The sequence below is a fragment of the Vombatus ursinus genome, unplaced genomic scaffold (genome assembly GCF_900497805.2).
Source record: "Vombatus ursinus unplaced genomic scaffold, bare-nosed wombat genome assembly UNPS02014808.1, whole genome shotgun sequence".
In the NCBI taxonomy this organism is placed as follows: Eukaryota; Metazoa; Chordata; class Mammalia; order Diprotodontia; family Vombatidae; genus Vombatus; species Vombatus ursinus.
This window is the reverse complement of record NW_020954586.1, coordinates 2590276-2608235: the sequence shown is the minus strand read 5'-3', so window position 1 is coordinate 2608235 and position 17960 is coordinate 2590276. Positions and strand designations below refer to the sequence as shown.

General features: G+C 41.5%; 1 protein-coding gene across 1 annotated transcript in view; it reads left to right on the top strand.

Annotated features, from left to right (window-relative positions):
* GIGYF2 (GRB10 interacting GYF protein 2) overlaps positions 1 to 17960 on the top strand; it is a 115695-nt gene that overhangs the window by 67501 nt on the left and 30234 nt on the right. Inside the window, exons 13-20 of the mRNA XM_027875274.1 lie at positions 408 to 574; positions 5004 to 5095; positions 6440 to 6547; positions 7174 to 7274; positions 8433 to 8533; positions 9657 to 9818; positions 13887 to 14045; positions 17055 to 17291. Of these exons, the coding sequence (XP_027731075.1) occupies positions 408 to 574; positions 5004 to 5095; positions 6440 to 6547; positions 7174 to 7274; positions 8433 to 8533; positions 9657 to 9818; positions 13887 to 14045; positions 17055 to 17291 (1127 nt within the window). The remainder of the gene's footprint in view (positions 1 to 407; positions 575 to 5003; positions 5096 to 6439; positions 6548 to 7173; positions 7275 to 8432; positions 8534 to 9656; positions 9819 to 13886; positions 14046 to 17054; positions 17292 to 17960) is intronic.

The following is a 17960-nucleotide window of genomic DNA, read 5'->3' as shown; positions in this document are numbered from 1 at the left end:
GAACAAACTTACAGCATTCTTCCAGTTGTGCCTAGAATTGCTGATTATGTGAAAGGATATTGATGAACTTATTGACATATCTTCATCACTCTAATGCTTTTACTGTGTGTGACCTTGGACAGTTCATTTTACCACTGTGCCCTTTCAGTTTTCTCATCTGTAAAATGAAAGCCCTGAACCAGATGCTATCGATGACTGTTTCTTGAGCTGCTGGTCAGACAAGAAGTTGACAGTCAGACATCATAGGTACCTTAGGCGCTACACTTTCATGCTTAGGTCTAGGGGGGTCTGCCAGCAGGGTGAACTATATTAAGAGAGAAATGTTTGTTCTAGAATGGGATCAGACTCTGGGTATGGCTGATCCGGGAATCCCTGACGTGCTTTTGTTTTGCTGGGTTGTGCCATAGGTCCATTTAATAACCAAGAAATGGCAGAGTGGTTTCAAGCGGGCTATTTCACTATGTCCTTGTTGGTGAAGAGAGCGTGTGATGAAAGTTTCCAACCCCTTGGCGATATCATGAAAATGTGGGGAAGGGTTCCCTTTTCACCCGGCCCAGCACCCCCTCCACATTTGGTAAGTAGCCTAAATTTCATCTGAAGTACCCACAAGGAGAGTATCCATTAACTGGGAAGTGGCAAAACAGATTGTTATCTACAAACAGGTATTAATTATGTAATACTCTTGTGCCATAAGAAATAGCAAATAGAAGGAGTTGGGAGAAACATGCAAAGACTTACACGAACTGATATAGAACAGTGTAAAACCAGGAGAACAAATACATAACAGGAGACTGTGTTGGCATAACCCGATACAAATGGAAACCTGGGAAATTAGTTTCCTGAAAGAAAGTACAAGATTTGTCAGGTAGAGATTCACTTTTTAAAATGAGGCATTTGGATCAAAATGACTTTATATTCCTTCCCATTCTCACCCAAAATCTATGTTAAGATCATATGATAATAATTTTCTTTTGTAGCACTGATAGAGGATTTTATAAAGAAAAAACCTGGGAATATCACTGTTTTGTGCTTATAAACATTTCCATACACATTAAACTGTACAGTTGTTTTTATTCCAAATGCCATACTCTTTCATTGCATTTTATTGCCAGCATCCAGGCCTTTTTGAGAGATCAGTATTCTACTGTCATGTACAGAGGCATTGACTGTGTTTAATACTGTAGGAATATTCCGTTTTCTGGGATTATTTTTAGGAATGGAGAGCCAAGTTGCTTTCTACCCTGGTTTGAAAGAACCTGTTTTAAGTAACTGTCATGTTCCTGGCCTGTTAATATACAACATCTGGTAACTTAAATGATCTGACTCTGGAGCTTTGAAACTAGCTTTTCTTGAGCGTCATGTAGTTGACCCCTTGGAATATAAAGTAGACCAAATGAATGGAGAAACTAGAAGACCCACTGAATTTTTCCAAGATAATTATTCAGCAGTCTTCATCATTACTTTGTAGATTTCAGAGGCTAGGTTAACCAGTTTGAGTTCTTTGACATTTCAGATTTCACTTCTCACCTGGAATATCGTTTTAGCCTTCTGTTGAGTTTACTGGATAGCCCCTTTCAGCTCTAATCCATCCTTGATAAAGCTGCCGAAATACCCTTAGTAACGCAAAGATTTCAACAGATCCACCCCCATCCTGAGAATGTGCTACATTGCATTTCTAACCGTTAAATCCCTCTCTTCCTTCAAGGCCTCCAAGAAGCCTTATTGAAAACCTTATTTTCCTACTCAGATTTTATTGTCTTAACATCTCCTTCACCCCTGTCATCTGTGATCTAGTGGCACTTGAGCCTTTGTGCACGCTGGGAGGCTTTCCAGCACCCAGGACCCTGTGCCAGGGCTAGCCATGGTCACAACTGAGGTTTATTCAGTTGAGTGTGGGTGGACTGCTGCCCTCTGGTGGACAAAGCCTCCAACTTAAAGGAGACTTGTCTGATTTAGTCTTTTTTTGCCTAGAATATCTGAGTACTTTTAGCAAATCTCTTTTAAAATGTGTAGGCTCTTTTTGTTTTTTAACCCATAGTTTATTGTCATTAACTACTTTAGTTGCTATGGGATCCCTATAGCCATCCTAATGTAGGGCTTTTTACCTCTGTGTATGTTTTAATTTCTATATAAAAAGTACATGTATATGTATATTCACACATAGCTTATCAAACATATTCAACCCAATTCTCCTCACGCTATCATTCTTTATCTTTTACTGTTAAATTCCTTAAAGGAAAAAAAAAGGAATCTCTACTTGCTGCTTCCACTTTCTCGCAGCTGTTTGCCCCATTTCTTCCCATCTCACTCTTCCTCCCTCCTTCCCTCCTTTACACGTGGCTTTCACCACCATCTCTTGTTACCATCTCAAAGTCACCAGTGATCTCTTAATTACTTACTGGGTATTCTCAGTCCTCCAGTCCTCATCCTTTTTTTTACCTGGATTGTGGCCTCCTTAACTGATTTCTCTACCTTCAATCTGTCTTCCCTGTCTGGTCCATCCTTTAAGAAAAAATACATTTTGTTAATTCCTGGTGCCTCTTCCTTCTCATTTAACCCCACTTGTGGTAAGGAAAAATAAGCAGAAAAAATCTGACTGCATCTGGCTGTGTGTGTGTTGTGTGTGTGTGTGTGTGCGTGTGTGTTTGTGTGTATAATCCTTATAGTTCAGAGCTCTCCTTGAGAAAAGAGTAGTTTTCAATGAACTCTTCTTTTGGATCTTCCTTACTGTTTCAGTTTCTTCTATAGTGATCTTCAAATTTTCATGGCATATAGTCATTGTATATTTTCTTTTGGTTCTGCTTAGTTTGCTGTGCATATAGTCTTACAAATCTTCCCACATTTCTTTGAATTCTTTGTTTTTGTCATTTCTCACTGTACAGTAATATTCTATTATATTCAGTTATGCTGTAGTTTTTTCACCTGTTGCCTACATGGTTGTTGTCTGATTTGTTTTACAGCCACAAGAAGTGTTTGTATGAGTTTTTGTCATATGTTTGTCTTGTATTTCTGTCTTTGACTTTCTTGGGGTAGATGCCTAGTCATGAGATTGCTGTGTCAAAGGGGAATGGACAGTTTAGCCATTTGCGTAATTCCAAATTGTAATGTAGAATTGTTGAATGACTTCTCAGCTTTCCAAGCATTGCCCCAGTGTACCTGTGTTCCAATATTCCTTCCCATCTTTACTGCCCCCATCATTGTGAGTTTTCATGGTTTGAGATGAATCCTCAGAGTTATTTTACTCTGTGTGTGTGCATATAATAATAATTATTATTATTTTTATGTCTTTTAGAGTTTATAATTATTTTGAAATTTGCATGTTCTTTGACCTCTATTGGGTAAATAGTTCATTGTGTATATTTTTATCAGTTGAGTATCAGTCTTTTGTTAATGATATTTGGTGCAAATATTTTTCCAATTCTTTTTAAGTCATATCTAGCGTAGAAATAAATGCATGTAGCACTCTATGGAATATAAGTGCATTTTAAGGAAGCACTAATAGAAGTTGTAGATGGCTCTGTCTTAATTTGCTAGATAAAAGGTCTAAGTCTTTCTTTATTGATATTACTTATTGCAAACACTTTTTCATTTTTTGTAATAAAAATCTGGTTTATCTTTCATAATCTCATTTTTCCCTTGGGTTAAACCATAGTTGTGAAAAATGCCTGATCTTACCCTTTTTAAATTTTTATGTTGTGGCCTTTTATATTCAGCTTGTGAATCTGTTTTGTGGTTATTGTGCTGTATTATTTCATTCTTTCTTCCCAAAGATGCTAAAATTACCTTCTTTTCCATGACCCTCCCCTGATCAAAAAGCTTTTTATTTCATTAAATATTTCCCAATTACATGTAAACAGATTTTTAACATTCACTTTTTGAAATATTGAGTTTTAGATTCTCCCCTCCCTCTTCCCTCCCCCATCCTTGAGAAACAAATAATTTGCCAATAAAAAAATCTCTAGTGATTCCTTATTGATATTGGATAAACAGACCTTCAGGTTCTAGTTCCTTGGAATCCAAGGCCCTTCTCATTCTGGTTGAAGGACATCTTTGAAGTGTTATTTCAATTCATTTCTTTCACAAATTGTTCCAGACCAGTCTGAGCTTCTCTGTTCCCTGAACTTACCATGACATCTTCTGCTTCTGTCTGTTAGTTCACTTTCTCCACATTTCTTTATATCCAGAGATCCTTCAGGGCTTGCTGCAGTACATGTCATGAGAGCTTTCTCTGAAACAGTTTTTGCCCCCAATTTTTTTCTCACCAATACACTGTAAGTTCTTTCAGAGTCAGGACTGTGTTCTTATTAAATTTTCCTAGTTGATGTCACTCTTCCGATGCTGCATGTTATGTTTCGTGTTTACCGGTCACATTAAAACCTGCCACCTAATTAGTTAGATTCTTCTTATGAGCAATGGATATAGCATAACAGCCAATTTTGCCTCCACCTAGGCAGGAATGAATGGTCATAGACTGTTTTCATATTTCAGTAAAGCTAGTATCTCATTAATGTGGGATGATCTGCTGGGAATTGCCTTGCAAGGGAGAAAGATAAGCATGTTTGCATGGGTACCTTCACTATTCTGAATCTGTTTCCAAATAGTTTCCATTTTATTTATTTCTTTATACTTATTTCTTTATATTTATTCTTTATACTTATTTATATGTTCTATGTTATCTTTTGTATTTGGCACTTCATTTTAGAAATTCTCAGATCCAGCAGATTCTTAAAACTAACTGAAATCACTGTTGAATTTTCTGACATACATTAGGATCCAACAGAACTTAAGCTGTCTTAATCATGTTGTGTTGTTTTTTTTTCCACGAGGAGACTTCATTAACTTCTGCTATTACATGCCGTCGCTGTAAGGGTTTAATTTGACACATGGCTTTTATGTTCAGCCATTTACGTTCTCTCTCTAAAAAAGTACAGTGTGTTTAAAAAAAGAAGAAGAAGCCGGCGGCGGCTTTCTTCAGTTACTTGACAGCAGTTTTTCTACTCCAGGGAGAACTGGACCAGGAACGACTGACCAGGCAGCAGGAGCTCAATGCCTTATACCAGATGCAACATCTCCAGTACCAGCAGTTCCTCATACAGTAAGACGTCACTCCAGAAGCTAAGGCGCTTATCCACACCCCTGCTGCAGTGAGGTCTGGGTTTAGGCTTGAATCTTAACTGAAGGAGAGGTTGTATCACCTTTCCTTTGTCACTGCTACTTAGATAAGATAGCGAAAGGTTTTTAGCTCCAAGATCAAGGGCTTCCAGTCTCTTTAGCGTTGAGCACAAATAAGTTTTTGTGTATTACGGAGAGGAAGAGGCAAGAGGGGCAAGAATAAAAGAATTAGAAATATAGAAGAAAGTTGGAGGAGAAAGAAAAAGGGGCTTATATCTAAAATAAGAAATAGTAGTCTTAATTTGTATTAATTGAGTTTTAACGTCCAGAAGGTAATAGATGATATTTTCTGCTATAGATAGCCATAGTCAGCTCACATTGTGTTCTTTTATCTAATTCGGGTTGTTGCATTCTGGAGAAGAAATTCAGAAGTTGTCATATGTCCAGGAAATAGTAACCAGAATGATAAAAAAGACTTGAAACTGTTACCAAGTCAAGTACCTACTATGTGCCAGTTACCGTACCACGTACTAGGAACATAAAGGCCAAAGGTAGCCCCCTCCCCACAGGGATCTCACACTCTCATGGAGACAACACATAGACAGCTGTGCACCGAAGAGCCACATACAGGATTAATTGGAGATAATCTCAGAAGGGTTAAGGACAGGGAAAAGTTTCTTACAGAGGGTGGGCCTTTAGCTGAGATTTGAAGGAAGCCAGGAGGTCATAGGGAAAGAGAGAGAACAATTTCTTGTCACAGAAGTAGTAACGAATGACTGTAGTCTTCCGTTTAAAAGTTTTCTGGTGAATCTTCCATCTCAGACAACTTGGTTGTGAAAATAGAGAACACTTAGAATCCCTTCAAAGCATGGTGAGCCCGTATAGCAAAGACCTTCGTGTGACACCTCGTGACTGTGGGTTTCCTTTTATTGTTTGTGATTCCAAGTGGATTTTCAGTGGTTGCCCCATATAGGCAGGGAGTCATTTCTGTCTTTGTCATGAATCAGCACAGGTTTTTATAGCTTAAACTGGGAACCTGTGGCTTCCTCTGTTTTGACTTTATTTGTCACTAACGAGGAAGTGGTTAAAGATGATTATTTGATGTACAGTTTATAGGGACAAGGTTGGTAGCTCGTCTGTTTCTAAAGCTGAGAACATCAGGCAGCGAGGTGTCCCAGAAGGCGTTGGACCTAGGGCTGCACATCCCGCATTAGGCTCCCTGCGTGGCGACCTGGGGAAAGCGTCTGACTTGGGGGCTTCACGCCACCTCTGGTGTTCAGCTTTCTCCTTCGTCCGTCTCGACATGCGCTTTCCCTTCTTTTTGAAGACAACAGTACGCACAGGTATTGGCGCAGCAGCAGAAAGCAGCCCTTTCATCCCAGCAGCAGCAGCAGCTGGCACTGCTCCTCCAGCAGTTTCAAGCTCTGAAGATGAGGTAGGTGCTCAGTATTCTATCCAAAAGTATCTACTTTTATTTTTTAAAATGGACAAAAATGGGGACTTATTTCCATAAAGAATGAATCTGAATCCACCTTAACAGAATTGTCAGTGTTTTGGGGGTAGGATGGCCAGTGGGTGGATGGCTTGGGACAAGATTACAAATCAGTCTCCACCTGTTAGTGGCCATAGGGGCATTTCTTGATCTTATTTTTGAAAAAGTAAAAGCCCTGTTCTGAAGCAAAGGTGCAGCTTTTCGGTCACTGCCAACCATTTTGTTGGGGCTGAACTAAGCTGGGCCAGGAACCCATATCTGAATGAATTCAGTTTCTCTTTGTGCACAGTGTTGTCACTTAATTCCCATTATTTTTCACATGAGCCAGTGGGAAGGGAATATTTAACATAATGACAACTCTCACTGATATATCTGTTAGAATTGGGCAGCTGCTAAAACTGTCATGGGGTTCAAAAATAAGCTTTCCTCTTCTTGCAGGGGCCTAATCTAGATTTTCATGTGTAAGCACGAGGAAGTCAGAGCTAGCCTATGCAGAGCGTGGTGAAACTAGAAATATGTCCTCTGTTTGCTCTGCGGCGATGTGTGGTGTGTTTTCTTCTTTTTTGCAGAATATCAGAACAGAATCTGATTCCGTCCGTCACTAGGTCTGTTTCAGTTCCTGATGCTGGCTCTATTTGGGAGCTTCAGTCAACAACTTCACAACCTACAGGTAAAACAACTGGATTATGATGGGAGAATACAGTTTTTTAAAAAAATTTATCAAAAGGAGCTTAAATCATTTCTTTTTAAATAATTACAAGTCACCTTTTGCTAGTTTGATGAACCGATGGTAAATGAAGTATGAAACTGAGGCTCTGTGGTTGCTCATTATGAGAAAGAGTGCAGTTTGGTAACATTCCTGCTCTGGGATGTCCACCTCTGACATACATTCAGCTCTTGACCACCCTTCATTTCTTCAGAGAGAATAGAATGTTCAGGTTGTAGTATTTTATAATTTAAGGTAGCTCTTCATGCTTATGATTACTTTATTGCTGACAGATACACACAGTAGGGAGTATACACTGAGCTAGGCCTCCTTGGAAAAAATGCAGAGTAATTTTAAATACCTTAAGTTGTGACCTGATGAAACATCTGTCTTGTTAGCATCATGATTCTTCCAGTGATACTGTCTGTTTGTGACTCGTAGAATGTTAATCATGGTCCCTGTAGCTTTGAAGTCATGGGTTCTCAAAGGGACAGTGGGGAGGTCCCTGGTGGCCACAAGCAGACTGTGCCATCCTCCAATAAAGACCGGCACACAAGGGTCCTGACAGTCACCCACACACACAGCTAGATGAGAAGGATGTGGTAATTCTTCTTCATAGAGAGCAGAAGAGTTCTGATGGATAGAAGGAGCTGTGTGCCCCACTGGTAGCCCCACTGTGTTAAGACATCTAGTGGAAGGCCTGTGGCCTGGTGGAGGCTTTATAAAGGACTGGAAGCAGGCTCACCTGGCACACAACTGTGCCACTTAAAGGGGTACCACCGATTCCTTGATGCAGATGTGAGGCAGTGAGAAATACAGAGTGATGGAAAACCTAGGGGAAACAAGAAAGCCGTGCTTGTTGGTTCCTGGGATGCTTCCTGCCCAGTTTCTTCTGCAGCACCTCAGTGGGTCCCAGGCCCGGTGTTTCAGAGTCCTTATTCACTGTGGATTTTGAGTCTTTCTCTTCCCAGAACCAGAGCAGGGACTTCCTAATATCTCAAGTGTGACAGCCTTGGTAGGGACAGACTGTGTGATGAATGGGCCTTTTAGATTTCCTCTGGGCATTATTTCGTTCTGATCGATGTGTGTTGTAATCACTGTTGTTTTTTCCACATTTTTCAGTCTGGGAAGGTAGTAGTGTTTGGGATCTTCCTCTTGACCCTGCGGCTCAGGGACCAGCTCTTGAACAGCTTCAGCAGCTGGAGAAGGCTAAAGCTGCCAAGGTCAGAGACTCATTCTTCTTAGAGTATCCACATTACGCTTCCTTTGCTTCATTCCACAAACAAGACCAAACATACCCAAACACTTCCCACCCAAAAGCAGAAAGACCCCTGGTAGAATTAGAGTAAACATGATTAGTTTTTGAAGAGACCTCGGTGAAATTTGGTGTCTCTCACTTTGCAAATATAATAAATTGTTCGTGCTGGGGGTGGGGGGGTGGGGGAAGCGTTGCCATAACCATTTGTACTCCAAAGACTTACTTTCACTCTAGAGTACAAAGGGCCTCCATTTTTTAATAGTTTTCTGTGTACTTTATCTGTAAAGATTATGGTGTTTTTGACTTAATAATGGGATCTTGGGCATGCTCAAAATAGTGGGGTTTGAAGGTTTGATATTATGGTAGTAATTTGCCAGAAGCTGGGTTTCCCTCTGTAAATCAGAAACTCTTTCTGGTTTCCGTTTCTCCATTAACTCTGTGCTATCTTTGTCAGGGTTCACAGCTTAGCTTGACCCATCCTCCAAAGTTCTCAAACTGTGATCATTGTCCAGCTCCTTACAGAATCGCAGAAGAGAACTTCAGAGTCGGAAGGTGCCTCCACAATCCCCTAGTGCCAGCCAGGCCTGGCCCAGAACCTCCTCCATATGTGCCTGACAGGTGGCAGTCATCCATCCTCTGTTGGAATGCCTCTGGGCCTCCTGGGATAGCCCCATTCGTTCCACTCTTAGATTGCTGTCATTGTGGGCAAGTTTGCTCTTGTTAGGTGTCTAAATATGACTGGCCGCTGGCCACTGAGCATGTTGCTATTGAAGTTGTAAGATGGGGCACGTGTCAGGGACACACATCTTAGTTGTCCTCTGTGGCTAGTCATTCCTTTGTGGCATCTAGAAAAGTATCATGTAGAAGCTCTTTTGCCTCTAGATTGCAATGGAAGTGATTGTTACTGTAATGGTCAGTGGATGAAGGAATTGTGGGGAAGTACAAATGGGAAGTAAAGATTGAGTTTTCATTTATGGTTCCAAAAGGAGCTAATCAGAATTCTGACCAAGGGTGTCTGGGGACAGATGACAGAATGCACGCGTTCTTGGCCCAGTTCTTCACGGTCTCTCTATGTGGTTTGTGCACAGCTAGAGCAGGAGCGTAGAGAGGTGGAGATGAGGGCCAAGCGAGAAGAGGAGGAGAGGAAGAGGCAGGAGGAGCTCCGCAGGCAGCAGGAGGAGATCCTTCGGAGGCAGCAGGAGGAGGAGAGGAAGCGGCGGGAAGAGGAGGAGTTGGCCCGAAGGAAGCAGGTGAGAGGCTGCCGTCTGAGCACTCGAGGGACGCGCCGAATGCATTGATTTCCCTTGTATCTGAAAACTGAGACTTATTAATTAATCTGATGAGAAGGAGACACGTTCCATTTTATTGGTAGATGAGAGGGTTTTTTTGACCCAAGTTTTAGAGTTTATTCTGAATTATCTTCTTATGTTGGTGTAGCTTTGTAATACTTTCTCGGAAATGAGGAATTGTGCCCAAAAAGTTATTTGAATAAGCTTGGACTACAAGCTGTCTGATCTTTATCAGTAGCTCAGTGGGCCTGGCACATAGTAGGTGGTTAGTAAGTGTTTATTGATTGGCTGATTATTCCATTGTTACATCTTTTTCTCAGGATAGATGAGAGGAATAAATGGAGTGATGACCAGAAAGAACATGATTTATGAATTGAGTAGATAACTGTCCACTACTCTTACAATCGAGGGATCATCTATTAGAAACTCAGTAGCTGTTTAAATTAAATGAGAATTTCTGAACTATCAATATACCATGTAGATAAGCTTGTATCCTTTGTACTTGTATGTCTTTTTAAAGCTAATTTTTGCTTTGTGTTAGGTGGAAAATTGTTTTTTTATTGTACTTAAGAGTTAGACGTACAAAAACATTTTATATAACTAATTTTTACTGTTGGTTTGGTTTAGTTTTGTTTGAAAAAAAGTAGCTGGCAATCATATTAGTTACATTAGGGTTGTTCAAAGAGCTTTATAAATATGATCTCATTTGTTATATTAGGAATCTGAATTTCATTTTTTTTAATTCAGAAGAAGAAACTTAATACAACAATACATATTCCTGCTATTCAACAAATATTTATTAAATGTTTGTGTGCTGGAAAGATGACAAAATATGTATAAGACATGGTCCCTTCTTCCATGAACTCATAATCAGGAAGGGGGATAATGTACAAACCTGGATAAATATCCTTCCTGCATGTGATTAAGTAATCAGTGGAATAGAACAAAGTGCTGTGGTGTCAAGGAAAGCTTCCTGGAGGAGGTGGCATTTAAGTTGGGCCGATTTAGCCAAGGGATGCATGGCATTGTAGTGGGTGAAGAATGGTCCGAAGAGGACATTCTGGGCAGAATGAATAAAGACAAGAAGCTGGGGGAACATAGCTCAGTTTAGTATGGTCATGAGTAATTCATTTGGCTTGTTTGTAGACTGCAGGTCGAGATTATGGCCAGCTGAATGAATAGGGAGAGCATCTTGGCAGTCTCTGGAGGACTTTTCCTTTTAGCCTTCTAACACACACACACACGCACGCACCAGTAGTTATTTCTTACTTGTCAACTTTCTGTCCTAAAGTAAAGTCATCCTGTCTCATAAATTCAGCTACTGATTTCATGCTACTGGTAGGTTCATAGCATTGCCACAGATTTAGCCATCACACTCCCTGCCTAGTCTCACCTATCTTTTCCCGAACTCTTCACCAACGGCTGCCAGCCGATTCCATTTGTGACTGTTAGAACTTTCTTCTTTATCTGCATCCTTGAAGCTTCTGTTCTGTGGTCTGAGTTGGAGTTTCTAGAGCCACACGGGATAACTCACCCATTACATGTGAGCTCTTGAGATGCTGGAAAGCAGCCAGTCCTTTGCAGGCTTCACTATCCCCTGTCCTGCACTCTTCTTCATATAACATGATTTCTAGTCCTTTCATGGTCCTGATCATCGTCTTAGACATATTTCAGTTTGGGAGGGCCCCTCTAAACATATGGTCCTCACAAGGGAACAAGCTCTAGATGGTTTTCAGAGAGCATAGCATGGTCCTTTCTTGCCTCCCTTTTCTGGGGTCTATGACTGGCATTACCTTTTTGACATCTGCTCCAGCCTGTTGGCTCATGTTGACCTTGCAGTCCGTGAAAACTGCCAGGCCGTGCTTTCTAGTCCTAATTATGCTGCTTCTACAAGGCTTTCCCCTGGTGATCCAGCCCACATGACGTCCCCCTTTCTGCAGCACTTCATTCTGTTCTTTGGAACATATGGTCACTCATAACACAACCTCACATTTTTCATGATCTATTCTGTGCCTTTTTTTCCAACCCGAAAGTAAGCAGTGCAGGGACTCTTCTTGTACTTGTCTCTTGCCTTCAGTACCTAGCACTGTCCTCTGCATGTTAGAAGAGTTCACTAAATACTTGCTAAATGTTCATTGTCGTCTTCCCCCTTCTTCCTACGGTTCCCTTGTTATGTTTATTTTTTGCCCCTTACCCACCATCTCAGTTGTCAGCGCCCTCTGTAGTTCTACGGTCACTGACTCTCGTCTGTATGTCTGTCTCAGAGCCATCTCTGAATTAAGTCCTTTTCAGTTAGATCACCAGAATTTTCTTCTAGATGTCTCACAGAGACTAATCAGTCAACGTGTGTTTATTAAACGACCCCCTTTGATGGACCAGGAGCTCTGCTGAGTGCCTCTAAAAGAAAACAATGCCTATTTCACATTCTGTCAGGGGAGATCTTGGGGGTGGGGAGTGTGTGTTTGTGTTCAGTAAATAAACTCCAATGAATATAAAACTGTTGAAATACAAGGTTATTAGGGAGGCTGGACACTAGCACTTGACAGAATTGGGCTCCTGTAGAGGGTGGCACATGAGATACATTTTGAAGGAAGTTAGCAGTTCTTTGACATGGCAGTGAGGAGGAAATGTATTCGGGGCATGGGTGGGTGAGGAGGGGGACGGGGGAGACAAGCCATGTAGAGGCACTGGGAATGGGAGATGAAGTGAGAAACACACATAAGCCCAGTTTGGTTGGACAGTGTAGTGTACAACGTGTGATGGTGCTGGAGAGAGAGGCTGGGACCAGGCTTTTAGGGGCTTTAAAACCCAGACAGCAGTTTACATCTGACTCTAGAGACATTAGGCAACCACTGGAGAGTATTATTAGGAGGGAAGTGACAGGGGTCAGACTTGCTTTTAAGAAAAGTGACTGGCTGCTGTGGACAATGAGAATAGTTAGGCCACGGCCACAGTCCAGGCAGAGAGATCAGGACCTGAGCTCAGGTGGTAGCTGTGTGAATAGGGAGTAGGGCCAGGACATGAGAGAGGCTGTTGATGTAGAAACTGAAGGGTTTGACAACTGATGAAAGCAAGTTAGAAATCAAGAAACTGAGGTTATAAATCCGGGAGAGGAGAAGGATGCAGGCGTCTTGGACAGAAAGAGGCCTCTTTGGTAGAGAGGGATGTTTGGGGGGAAAGATAATGATTTCTGCTTTGGACATACTGAGTGTGAGCTATCTCTGGGCTGTGCTTGTTGAAATGTCCAGTAGGCAATTGATGATGTGGGCCTGGAGCTCAGGAGAGATACTATGGTTGGATATGGTCATTGGCATAGAGGTGCTAATTGAAGAGAGGAGGGCTGAGGCAGAGCCTTGGGTTAGGGGTTAGGGGTTAGGGGATGGGATACGGATAAGAAACCAGCAGTCAACTGACTAGGAGCCCTTGGCAGAAGAGGATTGAAGGAGAACAGTGCTGCAAAACCCAGAGAGAGGGGAGAGCATTTGGGGGTACAGAGAGGCTGTTTAGTAGCATTACGCACATCAGAGAGGTCAAGAAAGTTGAGGCCTAAGAAAGACCACCTGATTTGTCGAGCGAAAGACTGTTGGTCCCTCTGGGCCGAGCACCTTCAGTTGAGTGACGAAGTCAGAAGCCACACTGCAAAGAGTTGATGCCAGGAATGATGTGTGGTGGTGCCCTGGATGAGCGGCAGGAAGGACATCGACATTCTCTGCTAGGTGACGCCATTCGGTTTCTGCGTCACTTCGGGAGACTTACATTGCAACTTTGTGCAGATACCCTGGGCTGCTTATATTTAAAATGGGGGATTAGATATACTGGCTGCCACGGGCTTTAAGGGGCAGATCTAGGCTTGTCCAGTTTCTACTTGAGTAAATTTTGTGGTCCTTCTTCAGCTGTACTCTATATTTATCGGGGGGGAGCATTCTCCAGCGAGACTCATCATTCATTAAAGAAGTGTATAGATTTCTTCATATCCTTTTAACGCTAGTACAGATCATAGACTTCCTTGAACATCCTTTTGTCCTTCAGGAAGAAGCCCTCAGACGCCAGAGGGAACAAGAAATGGCCCTCCGGCGCCAGCGAGAGGAAGAGGAACGCCAGCAGCAAGAGGAAGCACTTAGAAGACTGGAGGAGAGGAGGAGAGAAGAGGAAGAGAGACGACAGCGGGAGGAGTTGTTACGGAAGCAGGTGTGTTTGTCAGTTCAGCAGAGTGGAAGCTGACTGGCAGCTAATTGCAGTCAGGATTCGTTAGGGTGCGGAGTAAGAACTGGAAGGACCCTCGTTCTACAGTTGAGGAAACTGAGGCCCAGCGAGGTGAGGCGACTTGTCCAAGCAGCAGAGCTAGGAATTGAGCCTCGGTTTCCGATGACGTGTTCGGGGCTCTTCGCCTGGCCTCACGCTTACCCCAGCACTTGGCACAGCTGTCATTCAGTCGTGTCTGACTCTTCGTGACCCTGTACGGGATGTTCTTGGCAAAGATTCAGAAGTGGTTTGCCGTTTCCTTCTGCAGTGGATTAAGGCAAACTGAGATTAAGGTGACTTGTCCAGGGTCTCACAGCTCGCAAGTGTCTGAGGCTGAATCTTAACTTAGTCTTCCTGACTCCAGGCCCAGCACTCTACCCACTGAGATACCTACCTGTTTCTATGCTTGGCTCATGTAGACACTTAATAGTTATTGACAGACTGATTCTGTGCCTCCTTTACTGCTAACGAAATTACCTTCCTTGAACCAAAATTTATTTTGACCAGCAAAATATACCCACATTTATTCCTTTTCTGTTATTGCTTAAGTATTATTTCTAGGATTATTTCCTGTGATAGGAATTTTTCAATGTAATTAACTTTTTAAATGTTTTGTTTATTTTTATCTTTAATTTATGGAATAAAATAAGCGTTTCCATAACATAGTGTAATTTTAGAAAAAGGTGAATTGTGCATAAAACTGCAAATCTCTTATGTACAACTTGCTATTTCTTTTAAATATATAATGGAGTTATTATTTAAATTTTTTTCCCTCCTCCCAACTTCATCCTAGAGATGGCTACCATTAGACATAAATGTGTGTGTGTGTGTGTGTGTGTGTGTGTGTGTGTGTGTGTGTAAAATCATTCTATACATACTTTTCTTTATCAGTTCTTTCTCTGGATGCAGATAGCATCTTCCTTCATGTGCCCTTTATAGTTAATTTCAGTATTTATAATAGTCGAAATGACTTAGTTGTTCAGAGTTGTTCTTAAAAACAATATTGCTGTTGCCATGTACAGTGTTCTCTTGGTTCTGTTCATTTTATTCTTCATTATTTCATGCAAGTCTTTCCCTGTTTTTCTAAGATCATCGAGCTCATCATTTCTTGTAGCACAGTAGTATTCCATCACAGTCATATACCACAACTTGTTCAGCCATTCCCCAGTTGATGGGCATCCCTGTAATTTCCAGTTCTTTGATACCACAAAGAGGGAGCTGCTCTAAATGTTTTATAACATATGGGTTCTTTTCGTTTTTCCTTAATCATCTTTGGAAGTAGACCTACTAGTGTTATTGTTGGGTCGAACGATATAGGCAGTTTAATAACTCATTGGGCATAATTACATATTGCTCTCTAAAATGGTTGGATCAGTTCACAGTTCCAACAATTAATGTGTCCCAATTTTTCCACATCCCCTCTAATATTTGTCGCTTTCCCCTTCAATTGTTTTAGTCAGTCTTATAGATGTAAAATGGTATCTCAAGGTTGGTCCAAGTTGCATTTCTCTAATCAGTAATGATTTAGAGCATTTTTTCATATGACTATAAATTGTTTTGCTTTCTTCATTGGAAAGCTGCCTGTCCATATCCTTTGACTATTTATCAATTGAAGAATGACTTGTATTATAGATTTGAAAAAGTTCTTTATGTATTTTAGGTATGAAACGTTATCTGATAAATTGTCTAAAACTTCTCCCCCTCAATTTTCTACTTCTAATCTTGGCTACATTTGTTTTATTTATACAGAAACTTTTTTTAATTTAATATAATCAAAATTATCCATCTTATACCTAACTCTGCTGTCTGTCTCTTGTTTATTCCCAAATTGTTTACCTATCTATAAACCTGTTAAATAATATGTTCCGTGTTCTTCTAATTTCCTTGTAATATCTTTATATCTCGATCATGTATCCATTTCGATCTTGGCAAATGGTGTAAGATACTGGTCTATGCCCAGTTTCTGCCATACTGCTTTCCAGTTTTTCCAACAATTTTTACCAAATAATGAATTCTTTATCCCTAAAACTTAAGTCAGATACAAGGTTACTATGTTTATTTGGTGCTGTAAATTGTGTATCTGCCTCCACTGATCTCCCTTTGTATTCTTAGCCAGTACCAGATAGTTTTGGTAATTACTGCCTTATAATACAATTTAAGATCTGGTACTACTAAAACTCCTTCCTTACTTTAAAATTTTTTTTCATTAGTTCTTTTGATATTCTTGACTTTTTGTTCTTCCAGATGAATCTTACTACTTTTTCTGATTCAGTAAAATAATTTTTTGGTAATTTAATTGGGAATGGCATTGAATATATAAATTAGTGTAGGTAAAATTAACTTTTAGAATCATAAAATCACTTCTTTAGTGCAATCAACAGCATTATCTAGGTGCTGATAAATTTGAATTGTGAGTCATTGTATGCTTTCAGCTCTGCAATGTGAGGCCCTAGGGTAGACCTTCCACTGACTGACTTGACTGCCTGATGTTGTTTGCATTACTTAAATTATTTGGAAAATGTAGTGCCTGGACTTGCATGGCCTTTACAAGCCCTTCCAGGTATGTGATTCTGTATGGAGTCATTTTTCTGTAAGACTGCAATCAGATGTATGGATTGAATAGTATGAAGAGAGGGTGAAAGAGGAAGTGCTTAGAGTGAGTTCAAGACTGATGCTGGTTCAACAGGTTGATGACTTATCAGGTGAAGAGACATACTGATGCCTTCACTAGACACGGCCTTTTGAAACTGAATTTCTTTCAGGAATAAATGCCTCTTACGTGCCTAAGTTAAGCTGGCAATGAGTTGTTTCTTATTTTGAATGACCCTGGAATACTTTATAGTAGCTTTATAGTAGTTATGTTTGAGATGGAACATGTTTTTGACAACATGTGCCTCTTAAAAGTGACCCAGATGTTTTCAGTGCTCTCATGCCTCTGTCTCTCTTTATGGGAAGGAAGAGGAGGCCGCCAGGTGGGCCAGGGAAGAAGAGGAAGCCCAGCGTCGGCTTGAGGAGAACCGACTGCGGGTGGAAGAGGAGGCGGCCAGGCTTCGGCACGAGGAGGAGGAACGGAAACGCAAGGAGCTGGAGCTCCAGCGGCAGAAGGAGCTGATGAGGCAGAGGCAGCAGCAGCAGGAGGCCTTGCGGCGCCTTCAGCAGCAGCAGCAGCAGCAGCAGCTTGCCCAAATGAAGGTGAGCTGACCTTCCCCCAAGGAGATGAGGCCACGGTTATGTCTTTGCCGCCAAAGAGCTTCCAGTTTGGAGGGGCAAGTAGGAGGAAGGATTTCCTTCTCCAGAGGAATATGACAGAATAGCAATGCTGGGTCCTTGGAGCTGCAGGGGTAGGAGCAGGACAGAGAGGAATAGTCATGGCGATTTTCGGGACCTGTGCGTAGACTGTATAGGTTGGAGGGAGCTTTCTTTTAAGGGAGTAGTGGAAGAATTACAGAAGCAGATAAGGGTCAAATCATGAAGGGCCTTGGATGCCAGATAAAGAACGTGCGCATTGTCCTGTTGACGTTGGGAACCCATTGAAAACTTTGGAGTAGGGTGATGAGGCATACAAAGGACTTTTCAGTGTCTTGTATCTGACACATAATGCCCGAGATGGTCTGGACAAGGGTAAGATGTGCCAGGGAGAATAGTTAGTCTTCCACTAAGCTTGTGGTGGTGACCTGATGGAGGATTATGGCACCGAGAATGAAAGGGAAAGGATTGCAGCAGAAGACAGTACAATTGGATGTGTAGGGGCGAAGGGAAAGGTCAGGGAGGATGGGCTTTCTTCCCCACCCCCCGGGTTGACAAGGAGAATGATTGTATCATTGATTTGGAAGGAAAGGTGCTGAGACTGTGGTTGATTTT